General features: G+C 45.3%; 1 protein-coding gene across 2 annotated transcripts in view; it reads left to right on the top strand.

Moving 5' to 3' along the window:
- The first annotated feature begins 3,183 nt into the window (after window positions 1–3,183).
- ELOVL2 (ELOVL fatty acid elongase 2) overlaps window positions 3,184–13,734 on the top strand; it is a 47,683-nt gene continuing 37,132 nt past the window's right edge. The window contains exon 1 of one of the 2 annotated variants that reach the window (XM_033154558.1): window positions 3,184–3,407. In XM_033154558.1, coding sequence (XP_033010449.1) covers window positions 3,405–3,407 — 3 coding nt within the window. In that variant the 5' untranslated portion in view covers window positions 3,184–3,404. The remainder of the gene's footprint in view (window positions 3,408–13,734) is intronic. The other variant, XM_033154559.1, reaches the window with a different exon arrangement.

Here is a 13,734-nt window from a genome sequence, read left to right as displayed (position 1 = left end):
GGAGCATTCTTTGGCACTGCCCTTCTTTGGGATTGGGATGTAGACTGATCTTCTCCAATCCTCTGGCCACTGCTGAGTTTTCCAAACTTGCTGGCATATTGAGTGCAGCACCTTAACAGCATCCTCTTTTAAAATTTTAAATAGTTCAGCTGGAATATCATCACTTCCACTGGCCTTGTTGTTAGCAAGGCTTTCTAAGGCCCATTTGACTTCACTCTCCAGGATGTCTGGCTCAAGGTCAGCAACCACATTTCCTGGGGTGTATGAGACCTCCATATCTTTCTGCTTAGATAGGTAGCCTGTGATAAATCCAGCACCCCAGGTAGTCTACTAGATTTACTGGATTTGACCTGATATTCTCAAGATTCAATTATGATCACCCAACTACATTATCCAGTGCTTTAATGCATGATTACACCGAGGAGGTCTCCGGCTAGGCTCCAGTCACATCCAGCAATTGATAGTGAACAAGGTGAGGCAGCAAAGATCGTACACATTGGGTCTGGTATTTTGCTTTTCTATAGTACAGGCCATGTGGACAGCAGCCTTGGACCTTGCTTTGCTGAAGTGTGCTCAGTTTTATCAGAAATGAGATAAAACCTTATCCTTCATGTTCAGAGAAACACAGCAGAAATCCTAAAATGGCCACTGTCAGTAACAAAGCTTCCTTGAAGGTACTAAGGAAGGGTTCTACAATGCTGTCTAATAATAATAATAATAATAATAATAATAATAATAATAATAATAATTTATTTGTACCCCGCCCATCTGGCTGGGCTTCCCCAGCCACTCTGGGCGGCTCCCAAACGAATGTTAAAACAATACAGTGTTAGATATTAAAAACGTCCCTAAACAGGGCTGCCTTCAGATGTCTCTTAAAAATAGGATAGCTGCTTATTTCTTTGACATCTGATGGAAGCGTGTTCCACAGGGTGGGCGCCACTACCAAAAAGGCCCTCTGTCTGGTCTTAGACATGGCCATACAATCTGCTAAAGGGAGATTCCAACAGCTACAACAACATTAGGTCCAGTCACAAACAACTCTGGGGTTGCGGCGCTCATCTTGCTTTACTGGCCGAGGGAGCCAGCGTACAGCTTCCGGTTCATGAGTAAGCCGCTTCTGGTGAACCAGAGCAGTGCATGGAAATGCCGTTTACCTTCCCACCAGAGCGATACCTATTTATCTACTTGCACTTCGTGCTTTCGAACTGCTAGGTTGGCAGGAGCAGGGACCGAGCAACAGGAGCTCACCCCATTGTGGGGATTCGAACCGCCGACCTTCTGATTGGCAAGCCCTAGGCTCTGTGGTTTAGACCACAGCACCACCTGCGTCCCTTTTAATATATACAGTATCAACAACAAATCTACTGAAGATGCACTTAAGGCCTGCAAGAATTTGGAAAAATAATTGATGCACCATGGAAACAAATATATTGATGCTGAAGATCTGTGCTGTGAACTTATAGCGATAGCTCGAAGACTTCCAAAGTCTTTGCTGCCACAAGGAATACTTCTCTTCGTACTACAACAAAGACTCCTGGATAACGTGCCTAACGTTTCTGTTGATCTAAGTATCCTTCCCACATTTTCAGTCTCAGTGGCAAGTGGTGGACACAGTTTCTCAAAACTCAAACTTTTACAAACTTACATATGCTCAACAATGTTGCAAAAGAAACTGGTTGGCTTGGCAACTATATCCATGAAAAATGCCCAAGCATCAGCACTCAGTTTGAAGGAACCAGTGGCAAAATTTGCAAAGGAAAAAGTGAGATTTTGATGTGCCTGAAATTGAAACTTAAATTTTAACACCACAATTCACAAGATTATTCAAAATGATTTGTGTGCTAAAACATTTTCTTTTGTATTTGAGAAGCTAATCAAAGATTGTTGTATTAATTATTGCAATTTAAAATAAATTTAGCAGATTCAAGTTTGGTGCTTTTCATTTTTTCTGCAAGACGTCTGTTTTCGAAAACTGAAGTGAGTAATTTAGGATGTGTTTGTGCAAGAAGTTAGCCTTGCCTAGGGTACTAAAGAGTCTTGTACCAGTTCTGCTTCTGTGCCTCAGTGGTACAGTACCAAAAGTTGCCTTTATGCAGTACAGGTTGTATTACTTTGAAAAGGCCAAATATTCCTATTAAAGTAATAATCTTAGGTAACTGTCTGAAGGTAGAAATAAGCCCCATTGCAGACACCTCCATACTGGCGCTTTTTTGCAGTTCTGCAACATTTCTTTATTTTTTTTAAAATTACATTAATATCCTAATTTAAAGGAGGTCATGGTGGTTCACACAGTTCTCCCTTCACCATTTTATCCTCACAACAACCCTGTGAGGCAGCTCACCTAGGGTCCATTAGCATCCTAACCTGCCTCACAGGGTTGTTGTGAGAATAAAATGGTGAAGGGAGAACTGTGTGAACCACCATGACAAACCACCGTGAACACGCAATGGAAAGCATGTCTGAAGGGGCCCTAAGTTCCATGGCACTTACTTCCAGGTACCCACAGGAGTGCACAGGAGTTGCAGGCGAGGGACCCTCGAAGCTGCTGCTGCTTGCTTGCTTGCTGTTGCAACTTTCTTTTTAATACCGAATTGTCTATCTATTGATCGATCGATCGATCGCAGTTTGCACCCCACTTTTTTCTCCATGGAGCTCAAGGTGCACGGTTCTCCCTCTCCTCGTTTACTACAACACGGCGAGGTCGTTTAGGCTAAGAGAAGATAGCCCAAGTGAGCTTCATGGCAGAGAAGGGATTAAAACCCTGGTTTCCCAGGTGCCTAACTCTAACCACAGCACCACAGTTAGGGAATCCATTGCAACATTCAAGATCTGCAACTGGAGGTTGCTAAACTCGCCGCCCCTGCAAGAGAAACGGGCTGGCAGCCTTGCAGCAGCCCCGGAGCCAAGTGGGCCAAAGGAACCCCGCGGAGGGGCTGCAAAGATCAAACGTCCCCGCAAAAAGCGGGCGCCGCCGGCTCCCTTTCCCTTGCAAACCCACCAGCTGGCGCGCGCAAGCTGAGCTCTTGGCTCGCGCTGGGAAAGGAGGAGGAGGAGGAGCCTCCGAGCCTCCCCCGGGGCCGCCTTTGGCCCCGCCTCCTCTCTGAAGTCACCCCAGCAGCCCCTCGCCTTTCGCGTGAGGCCGGGGGGCGGGGCGGGAGCGCGGAGCATGGGGAGACCGGAGCTTGGCTTAATCTGCAGAGAGAGAGGCGGAGGCGGAGAGAGCGGGAAGCCAAGCACGCCCGGCCGGGGAAGGAGCCGCTACTCGCTCGAGCGCTTGCCGAGCTGACGGAGAGCCGGGATACCCTGGACAGCGCCTCGCCGCGCCTCCTCGCCTTTCCCCTTCTGCAGCCGAGCGCGCCCCGCCGCCTTCCCGCCCAGAGACTCCCTTCGGCGGCGGCGACATGGTGAGTGAGGGAGTGAAGGGACCAGCCTATTTCTGGCGCGCCGGGAGCGGACAGCCGCGTTTCTCCCGCCGGGAGACGCTAAATCCCTCCGAGGAGGAGGAGGAGGAGGAGGAGGAGAGCGCGCTCTCTGTCTCTCGCGCGCGCTCTCCCTCTTCAGCCATGGGGGCTGAGAAAGAAGCCAGGAGACCCCACGGACAGGAGCCGGGCTCTCTCCTCCCAGGCGCCTACCCACAGCAGCGCCTTTCCCACCCCAACACCTGCCACAGCCCTCGCTTCTCTGTGCATACTCGCCCTCACGCGCGCCATTCATGCTTTCCTCGTAGACGCTTACCAAGCGAAGGATACACACACAGCATCTCTCTCTCTCTCTGCCCACGTACACAAACGCAGGTGCACACATTCCGTTCATTCTCGTCCACACATGCTTCCCTGCCCTCAACACACACACACACACACACACACACACACACACCCTCCTCCTTATTCCTCTGCCTCATCCCCTCATTTTCTCCCACATCATTACCCGCAGGCACTTTTTCTCACACCTGTACATGACATGCTGCCTCACACTCCTATACCCCATTTTCTCTCTCTCATGCCCACTTTATTCTTTGTCTCACATCTAGCACAAAGCCATCATTTTTTTTTACACCTTGAGCCTTTTCCTTGCATACAAATGCTTGTTCTCTGCAAGACAATGCACCTCGCGCAACATATGCACCACATTTTCTTGATATGCACGCTGTTCTCGTTAGCACACCCACACAGTCCTCGCACAGGCAAACACCATCCATTTCTCTCACTGTCTCTCATATATATAGCTCTCTCTCTCTCTCTCTGTGTGTGTGTGTTTGTCTATAGGCAACAAATGCTGTGCCCACATTACTTTATCCTCTCTCTTCCCCGCCCACACCTGACCTCCCCAACTAATGTTTCCTCACACACAGAAGGACACATGTTCTTATCTGCATACAGGTATTTGTTTCTCAACACATACAGATTCACAGTTGTTCATTTCCTGCTCTCAGACCCATTAACAAAACCACACTGAGGACCTCATGGAAGCCATATTTTACATACTGGTTTCACCAACAGAAGACACTGAGCTCCCTCCTTCCCCTCCTTTTCTGCCCCACAGCTTATTTTTTTTAAAATGCATCCTATGAAGAATCAGGGTGCAGTTTTGTGTTGCTCTATCTATGAAAAGCTGCTCTACTCATGCACATACTTGCTTCCTATATGGTGCAATCTTATACAAGTCTACTTGGAAGTAAGTCCCATTAAGTTCAGTAGGGCTTACTCTCTGATAAAGGGGGTTATAGGATTGCAGGCTTAATCGGCTGCCCTTGCAGATCTTCTGTCTTCGTGTGCACACTTGAACAGAAAACATTCATGGTGCCACTATAGTAAGGGTTAAAAGAAGAAGAAACTTTCCTTTTACCTAACTCTATTGTAGAAATGGGTGAAGCAGTTAGTTTTACCACTCCATTGTCACAAACTGGCCCTAACATCAGCTTAGGCAGGCCTTGAAGAATTCTAGGAGGAATCCTTGGCTGCCAATAGTACTTCCAAATTACTCCTTCCCCACCTACCCTAGTAGTATGCAAATTAAAGATGAAAGGGCAGTTTAAAGGGACTTAAAAAACCAAGGCAGACATGTAGGTTCCTTAAAAAAAAAAACCCCACCATACATAGTGGGGCCATATTTTTATTGGAATCAATCAAAATATCACAAAAAGCTCCACACTTTTGTGATGTTTTCGTTGGTCCCAATAAAAGTATTGCCCAGCAGATTTTGCACTTTAAAAGGCAGCACTCTGGTCCTTCCTCCCTGCTGCAGATCCAAGCTATTTAGAAAATCCTAGGAAATTCGGATCTAGCTACTAGCTTTGGGAACGAATCCATTTGAATGTAACAAATGCATGTTACAGAATTAGCATTCCAACTTCGCCACCATTACCCTTATTCAGTTGGGATCTTCATGACGATATTTGGATTAGATCTTTTATGTGAGTGTTCAGATTGTATATGTATTCTGTTGCGGCAAAATTAAAAACTTATGTTAGGATAACAGCTCAGGGAATGTTTTCAGCCTGTAAGACGAAATGAGGACAATGACATATTTTATTTTATTTTTGGTCAAAATTTGGGTCTTATTGTGTGAAAAGCCCTTAGTTACTATCTGGAAGGTTGGTTACCAGACCAAAGGACCATTGTAGCCAGATGACAGGTATGTACCTATTCCCTTCTGACAGTAACAAAGCTAAAATGGGATTTGTCTCCCCACCCCCATCTATCTAAAAGAACACTAAGCTGTACATAATGAGAAATAAATAATAAGTATTCAAAGACCTGCAATGCCTAGTATGTTAATGAATGTTGTAACAGCTTACAGACACATCACAGAAAAAAATGCAGTAAGAATGGAAGGAGAAAGGGTGTGTTTGTGATAAAATTCCAGTTGTATATAGCTTTATCCCTAATAGATTTCATGCCTTTCATAGAATGACATGAAACAAGAGAGAATTAGATAAGCTTTGGAAACCCCTTAAAGGTTATTGTATACATTTCTGGCTGTGCCAGTTCCAAGAAACAAACCTAGTTCTGCACTGTTGATAGCTTTAAACAGGTACTCTCCTGGGTTCAAATCTTTCTTAACTAAGGCAAGTTTTACAAATGGGGGGCTAACAGATGAATGAAAAATGCAATCTTACTGGGTGACTTTTGTGCCTGTAATTTTTTTTTTATAACCCCTGCCAAGCGTACACCTTTTGAAATGTAAGAGCATTTGAAATGTAAGAGCATGAAATGTAAGGGTGATCCACAAAGGGGATTGTAAGCCTCATGTTAGACCTGTTAGCCGGGCCTATCAGTCATCTCAATGAATATACAGATGAGAAAAGGAAGGTTCAAAGTGGCTCACTAGCTAACCCAATTATCAGTAATGTGTTTGTGTGTGCGTTTGTAGTTACACCATTGAGCCTGTGTCCCAGAGGATCACAGGGACTGCACTAATGATATGATGAAGTTAATGATGTATGATATAATGAACAACCTAGTGCACCTAACCTGAAACCTTTGGTTTGCACAAGTTACTCTGAACTTTCCATACACCCAAGTGGTTTTGGGAAATTAGATTTTGGACAGCATAAATATATTCCATGCTTGTGATTTATCCTGGCAGTGTTTTATGTTACAGGTAGGTAGCCGTGTTGGTCTGCCATAGTCAAAACAAAATAAAAAATATACATGACAAAGCTATCTTTAGCCATCTCACCCTTTGCTTTTTCCTGTAAGACCAATTGCAGTCGTTAACAGTCCTCAACAGGTTTTCCACACCCATCAGCCAATCACCCATTCCCAGCACCCTTCTGAGTAATACCCCTCCCCACTATCTCACTATATATAAGGGTCTGGTGACTTCTGTTTCAGTGTATCTGAAGAAGTGTGCATGCACACGAAAGCTCATACCAAGAACAAACTTAAGTGGTCTCTAAGGTGCTACTGGAAGGATTTTAAATATTTTTATAGTGTTTTATATGTTTTATAGAATCATAGAGTTGGAAGGTAATATGTTTTCCTGCTTGGCAGGGGGTTGGACTGGATGGCCCTTGTGGTCTCTTCCAACTCTATGATTCTATGTTTCTATGTGCCAATCTCCTGCCCATGGAGGGAACTCACTGCATCCAAAACATATTCAGAAATGCCAACATGGCTTTTTGTTTGCAGTTGGTTTTTTAAGTCAGTAACTTATTGGAGAAAATCAATGCAGGAAATGAGATGGACACACTTTTTACACAGAGACATGTGTAGTTGAACTTATATCTTTTGATATAGCCATGCAAAGTATTTGTGAGAATCAGGATACAATGTTTCACCCCACTCAACCATGAGAATCATTTTGAAGGCATCAGGGTGTTTGTTTGTTTTGTGTTGCTGTTTATGGAATATACCTCCCATATTAACCAGCATTCTCAGCCTCAGTTGTATGCTTATTCTGAGCCATGAGCCTGATTTCCCCCAGGATCTCCAGTTAAAACTGGATCATCTCAGGTAGACAGGCATGGAAATACATTGGAAATCCGCTGCCAGTAAGAAGATACCCTGCTGAGCCAGATGGACCAGTAGAGGCAATGGGAGCAGATTTTGGAATGACTGGGGAGCTGCAGCAGGGAGGGGAGGGAATAGGCAGGAGAATCTCCATTTATGCAAATTGAATTTTTGTTGTGCAGGCAGGCTGACACCATTGGATGTCACCCCATATACTAGACTTCAGGAACCACCACTGTTTTCTGCAGCAATTGCAAACTGTGAAACACCCCAGACATGCCATGACCATTGCCTATCTCTGGCAAAAGTGACTGATGATAACTATCAGTTTGTCTAGTGACAAAGGACCAATTTACACCACAAGTTTCCTCACACCCACTGTGCAGCGATTCTTCACAGCTACATAGGATGGGGTGGCCAGAAATGTGGCCCTCCAGGGGTCCCTGTCTGGCTTTCAGGATTGTCCCCAGGACACACCAAGCCAGACACTCAATTGGCTCTGTTTCGTGCCTTCCCTGAGTGCCTCTGCCTTGCTGGAATGTGTCCTTGACCTGTGACAATGCCTCGTGCTTGCCTGGATAGAGAGAGGGTGGGGAAGCAGGCACCCGTGCGCAAGAAATGCGCTCCGCTCCCCACAGCGGACCCATGCTCCCTCGCCCTCTTGAATTTCCCCTCTGCAAGCTGCATCCATAGATAGAACATTGCACCTAAATATTTCCATTCTGCACGACGTGCAGCATTTGCACGACCCCCACCTGACAGCACTACACACAGAGGGATAATTCCCACATACAGCTTGATGGGCACATGTGGCCTCTTTCCGTAGCATGGTCCTCCAGCTGCGCGGGCGGGGAGGTGGGTGGGTGGTGGACTCTCCTCCTCCTCCTCCGGCTCCTCCCTCAGTGGTGCTCTAGGATTGCGGAGGGGGAGAAGCTCTGCTCTCCCCGGACTCCAACTCTCCTTCCCGGACACTCAGCTTGCCGCCCGGCCCTGGTTCCCCACACCACTGGTGCCACCGGGTAGAGACGTGCCTGGGGAGAGGAATATTCCCTTTGAAATAAGGGAAATTTAAGGGATATAAAAAATCAGGGATAGCAGCGGGAAACGGCTTGGAATAAGGGAGTTTTCTGCAAAAAAGGGAGACTTGACAGCTATGATCAACATTCACGATACTTTGCAAGAGGACAGGCCCCCTCCCCAAGGAGCATTCAGTCTAAAATTCAACACAGGAAAAGGTAACAGAAGAAGGAGAGAGGAGTGAAGGCAGGGGTGAACAGGAGCAGAATGTGCAATTATTTCAGTTATACATACTTAGGATTAGTTATAGGCTTAGGCTCTTATTTTGGAAAATCATACAACTTGTGTCGGGAGCTTGTGCTTCACTTAAATAAATAAGTGTTGCTAAACTGTGGATTACAGCACTCATCTTGAACTATCTGGCAAATACTTCAGGTATTCAATTTTTCACTGATATTTTTCCCTGTAAAAAGAATGTCTCTGCATTGATTTGCAGCCAGCACGATCCAGATTTGGGTCCAAGTTCACTTACTCCTCAGCTGTTTGACTTGAGATAAAATTTGTTGCCTTCAACTTCCCCATCACCAAAATGGGAATAACAGAATTCCATTGGACGGGGTTAGTTGCTAGCGTGATGAAGCATGGAAAGTTTTGTGCAACATCAGTGATTAAATTTATAAAAGGGGGAAAAGTAATCTTGCATTCTCAGTTACCTGTTCCTTCCTTTACCTATCCCTTTAAACCATGGGTAGGCAAACTAAGGTCCGGGGCCCGGATCTGGCCCAATCACCTTCTAAATCCGGCCCACAGACTCAGCATGTTTTTACATGAATAGAATGTGTCCTTTTATTTAAAATGCATCTCTGGGTTATTTGTGGGGCATAGGAATTTGTTTGTTTGTTTTTTCAAAATATAGTCTGGCCCCCCACAAGGTCTGAGGGACAGTGGACCAGCCCCCTGCTGAAAAAGTTTGCTGACCCCCGCTTTAAACAGTCTTCACTGGGCTAGTTTTTTAATTTATACAATAGCCTATGTAATTGTACTTGCAAATCTAGGCTTAAGTAACATAACTGGGGCCCACTTAGTTTTAATTTAAGAGAGGGTTATTTTCCAGTATTCATTTCATCCACTCAAGTGGCACTGGGTATCTGATTCTGCAGCTTCCACTGCCTTCCTCACACATGCATTCTTCCCAGCCAGTATTAAGAAACTAGAATCTCTGCTGCAAACTCTGAACATAATCCTTCCAAAAAGCATCATACTGGCAGCGAGTGAATGACTGGCACAAACCTCCAAAAGGGGGTGGGGAAAACACTGTTTCAAGGAATTGGCATTCTCTTCATCAGGGTACAAGTTCCAAATAATGGCATCCACAGCACATTTGCTTTCCAGTTACTTGTTATGTAATGGCTTGCTTTGGTTAGTTGTGTAGGAAGTCGAATAAATTATATTGCGACAGTGTCTTTAATAAGCATTTGCTGGTACAAAAGGACATTTTATTTAGCTTTGTTCTGAGCCAGGGGTGGTAGTTTAGAGGTTGAAAAAGACAGCCAGGTATGATTCTGACTGTTTACTCCACTACAACCCCACTGATGTTACTAGATCACAGCAAGAATTGTAACCTTGGGCAGTAGTTCACAATTCATGAATTAAAGTCAATGGGACATCTATGTGAAACTTTGGACCTCTAATGCTTACTGACATTTAAATTTTTAACATTCACTCTCATAACTAATTATTTCAGAGTGATTCCATTATAGTTGACAGAGCTCCTCCTCAGAGACATAAAAGGAGTCTTGATAGATGTGCGTCTTAATGCATGACACATCAATGGAAGACCATAACATGATGTCAGAAGTCATGTTGTAAATTTACAGATTCCTAACCAGACAAGGAAATTGACACTGTTCCCTGCACCAGAAGTCTTCAGCTCTAATAATCCTGCACTCTGGAAGAAATAGAAGAAAATATTTGCTTGCTTTTGTCTGGCCTCAGAGGAATAGTGCACATAAAGCTCATCATTTTATGTTTTGGGGGAAAGAAGCCAACAATGGCTGCTATTCATGTAAACTTGCCTCAGAGTAAACCAATTGGATTCAACCGGTTGATTTCAGTGGATATAGTCTGAGTATGGCTAACAGTGGATATCGCCCAATGTTTGCAATTCTTTATCTTTGCTGAAGAGGGCAACAAGCACAACCGTAGATACCCATTTCACTCCCAAGAGGAATGTAGCTTATGAGAAGTCTGCTGTTGAAGACTAGTCAAATCCCTGAGTCATTTTTTAGGGCTTTGTCTGAACAAGACTGAATTTACTGCTAAAAAAAGAAGAGCGCTGGTAGAGATAGAATGGTGGCTGTAATTCTAGAAAAGGTCTCTCCAATCTTTTGCCCTCCATCAGTTATGAACCACAGTTCCCACCATTCCTGACTATGGGCCATGCTTGATGGGGCCAGTGGGTACTGTAGAAGTGGCATTACCCATTGGGACTGGTAACCGTAGGAAGAATCTGAGCCAATTGCAAGCAAAACCAACTAATGCTAGTTTTGCCTCCATCCTCCTCTATGTTGAGTTCTACAAGAGCAACATCAAGACAGAGGAAGGGCAAGTGGACAGCCAGTGCCACCCCCCTGGGCTGGTTGCGTGGCAATATCCCGACCCCTCCCGTGGTGACATAAAGACACAAGACACCATAAGTAAGGTTAATGGGCATAAAAAGGCCACAACTTTATTGGTTACGGATGTTGAACGGTATTGGCTTAGGCATTGGACCTAACCGACTATATCTGACTCCAGTCCATTGTACTGGCAGTTCAGGAAGGGTTAACCACCGATAGGTGAGCCCTGCCGATGCACATCGGCTAGGAACTCACCCTGGGGCCACCGATGGGGGCATGCCTTGGGACAGGGCCACGCCCCTCAGACTCCTGTAACGAAATACCCTTCAGCATTTTGGGGGAGGTGATGGCCCAACCTCCTCCCCACCTTCCGCCTTTCAGAGATAGTCCAATGCCTAACCACCAAAACTAAAGCTGTGACAAGTTGCTATGAGGTAGGCAAAAACCACCAGGCCATAGCCAATTTGCCAAGTGGGAAAATTCCTACCAGGCCCCTCAACAGCGACCAACCAAGGTCCATAGCAAGGTCGAAAATGGCCCTGCCCAAAGGGTGGGCGGGCGGGAAAACCGGAGCAGCTGGGTGAAGAAGGCAAGAGGCTGAGCCCCGGCCACGCGCTTGCTTAAATGCAGCAAGCCACGCCCACCGAGTGACCAGATTGGTTGCTCTGAGCAGGACCGCACCCGGGGCTCAGCCAATGGGCCAGGGGATGGCAGCCATCCCCTGAGCATGTGCAGGGCTTGTGGTCGCCCGCAACCCCCCCCCCCACTTGCTAATGCGGAAGGGGCTTTGTGAGAAGGTGGGGGCTGGCTGAAGGCAGAGTGAGGTTGGTGGGGGACTGCCTCATTCACTCCAATGAATCATTATCCACTGCACTGTAGACTCAAATGTCTGGAAAGCACTAGGACAGGGAAGGCTTTTCTGCAGAAAGGGTTTCTGAAAGAATGGAGCTAATAGAAGACTCAGTCCTTCACCAAACCATGGAGATAAGCAAAGGAATCAGAGTACATCAAAAACCCAGAGCAGGATAGGAAAGATAACTTGGGAGCAACTTGGAGAAGGTAACCTTTGCTTCACAAAACATTAGAAGAAGAGGTGGTCATTTTGAAAAAGAGTAGATTCATACCAGAAGCCCAAGAAAAAGCAACCCTGCCATTTTAAAAGCGTTCTGCGACACAAGGACAGCCTTTCAAACAGCATGCACAAATTGTGGAAGAATTTACAGATAGTTTAGCAGGGTATTTTGCTGCGTTCAGAAGTGACCACAGTGGTGGGTGTCTTATTTTTCTTAGGTTCCATATTTTGTAAAGACAGTAACCCTTCCTGAAGAATATATTTGGGACAATCACCGTCCCAAAAGTGATTTATGAGCTGATGCCACAGCAATTTAAGAGGGATGACCTACAGAAGATTTCACAGCACCCCACCCATATTTACATAAAGCAGAAACCATTTTACACAGCCTACTAGGTGTCACTTTTTATGCTTTACAACACAAACAAGCTACAAAGAGAAGCAGATTTTGTTCACTGAGTATGCAGTAGTCATAACCTGGATAATCTCAGTCATGGAGAAGCTCCCATGTATGAGACTACTGAAAACAGTGGTGGGGGGGGGGAAGAGAAGATATGTTTGGGGACACTGGTCTACTTAAAAGGAGATCCTGTGGACATTGTTTTAAGATCAGATACCAAACCATACTTGTCAACAGGTTTTCCACCCCTATCAGCCAATCACCCATTCCCACCATCCTTCTGAGTAATACCCCTCCCCACTCTCTCACAATATATAAGGGTCTGGTGACTCCTGTTTCAGTGTATCTGAAGAAGTGTGCATGCACACGAAAGCTCATACCAAGAAGAAACTTAGTTGGTCTCTAAGGTGCTACTGGAAGGATTTTTTGGTTTTATATTTTGTTTTTTCATATAAGATACAAACACCCTGGAAGGTAGAAATTGAGCTGGAACAGATGAAGAAGGAGCATAACATAATTAAGGAGATCATGTTAAATTTTCAGGAAGCATGCCTCCCAAGCACTGTGGAAGGCTACTGTTGGAATTGGGGATGTGGAAGCTAATGTGTGCGCGCAGCATGGCCTTCTGGTTTCTGAAGCACTTGGTTTATTTGAAATGTGACATCTTAGCCAAATGTTTAAATGAGTAAGCAGGGGAACATTTGCATTTCCATCTAGATCAAGCTCTTTAAGTTACAGGTGGGTAGCCGTGTTGGTCTGCCATAGTCAAAACAAAATCGAAAATTCTTTCTACTTGCACCTTAGAGACCAACTGAGTTTGTTCCTGGTATGAGCTTTCGTGTGCATGCACACTTCTTCAGATACCTGAAGAAGTGTGCATGCACACGAAAGCTCATACCAGGAACAAACTCAGTTGGTCTCTAAGGTGCTACTAGAAAGAATTTTCGATTTTGTTTTAAGCTCTTTAAGGTGGCAATACTGCACTGTGTGGGGATGAGTGGTAGAAAATCCTTTATGATCCTGCCTGGCAGCAAAAAGAGGAGGAGCCCCTGGTACATTAACCCCAGTCTTGGGGACACAGTGTTACATTGCAGGCAGCTGGAACAGCAACCAAGAAACCTCCTTCTTAAACATAGAGCCGCCTTTGTCTCAAGGCTAGACAGGGAGCTG

The sequence above is a fragment of the Lacerta agilis genome, chromosome 7 (genome assembly GCF_009819535.1).
Source record: "Lacerta agilis isolate rLacAgi1 chromosome 7, rLacAgi1.pri, whole genome shotgun sequence".
Classification (NCBI taxonomy): domain Eukaryota; kingdom Metazoa; phylum Chordata; class Lepidosauria; order Squamata; family Lacertidae; genus Lacerta; species Lacerta agilis.
Note: the sequence above shows the minus strand (reverse complement) of the source record. Positions and strands in the feature narration are given on the sequence as shown.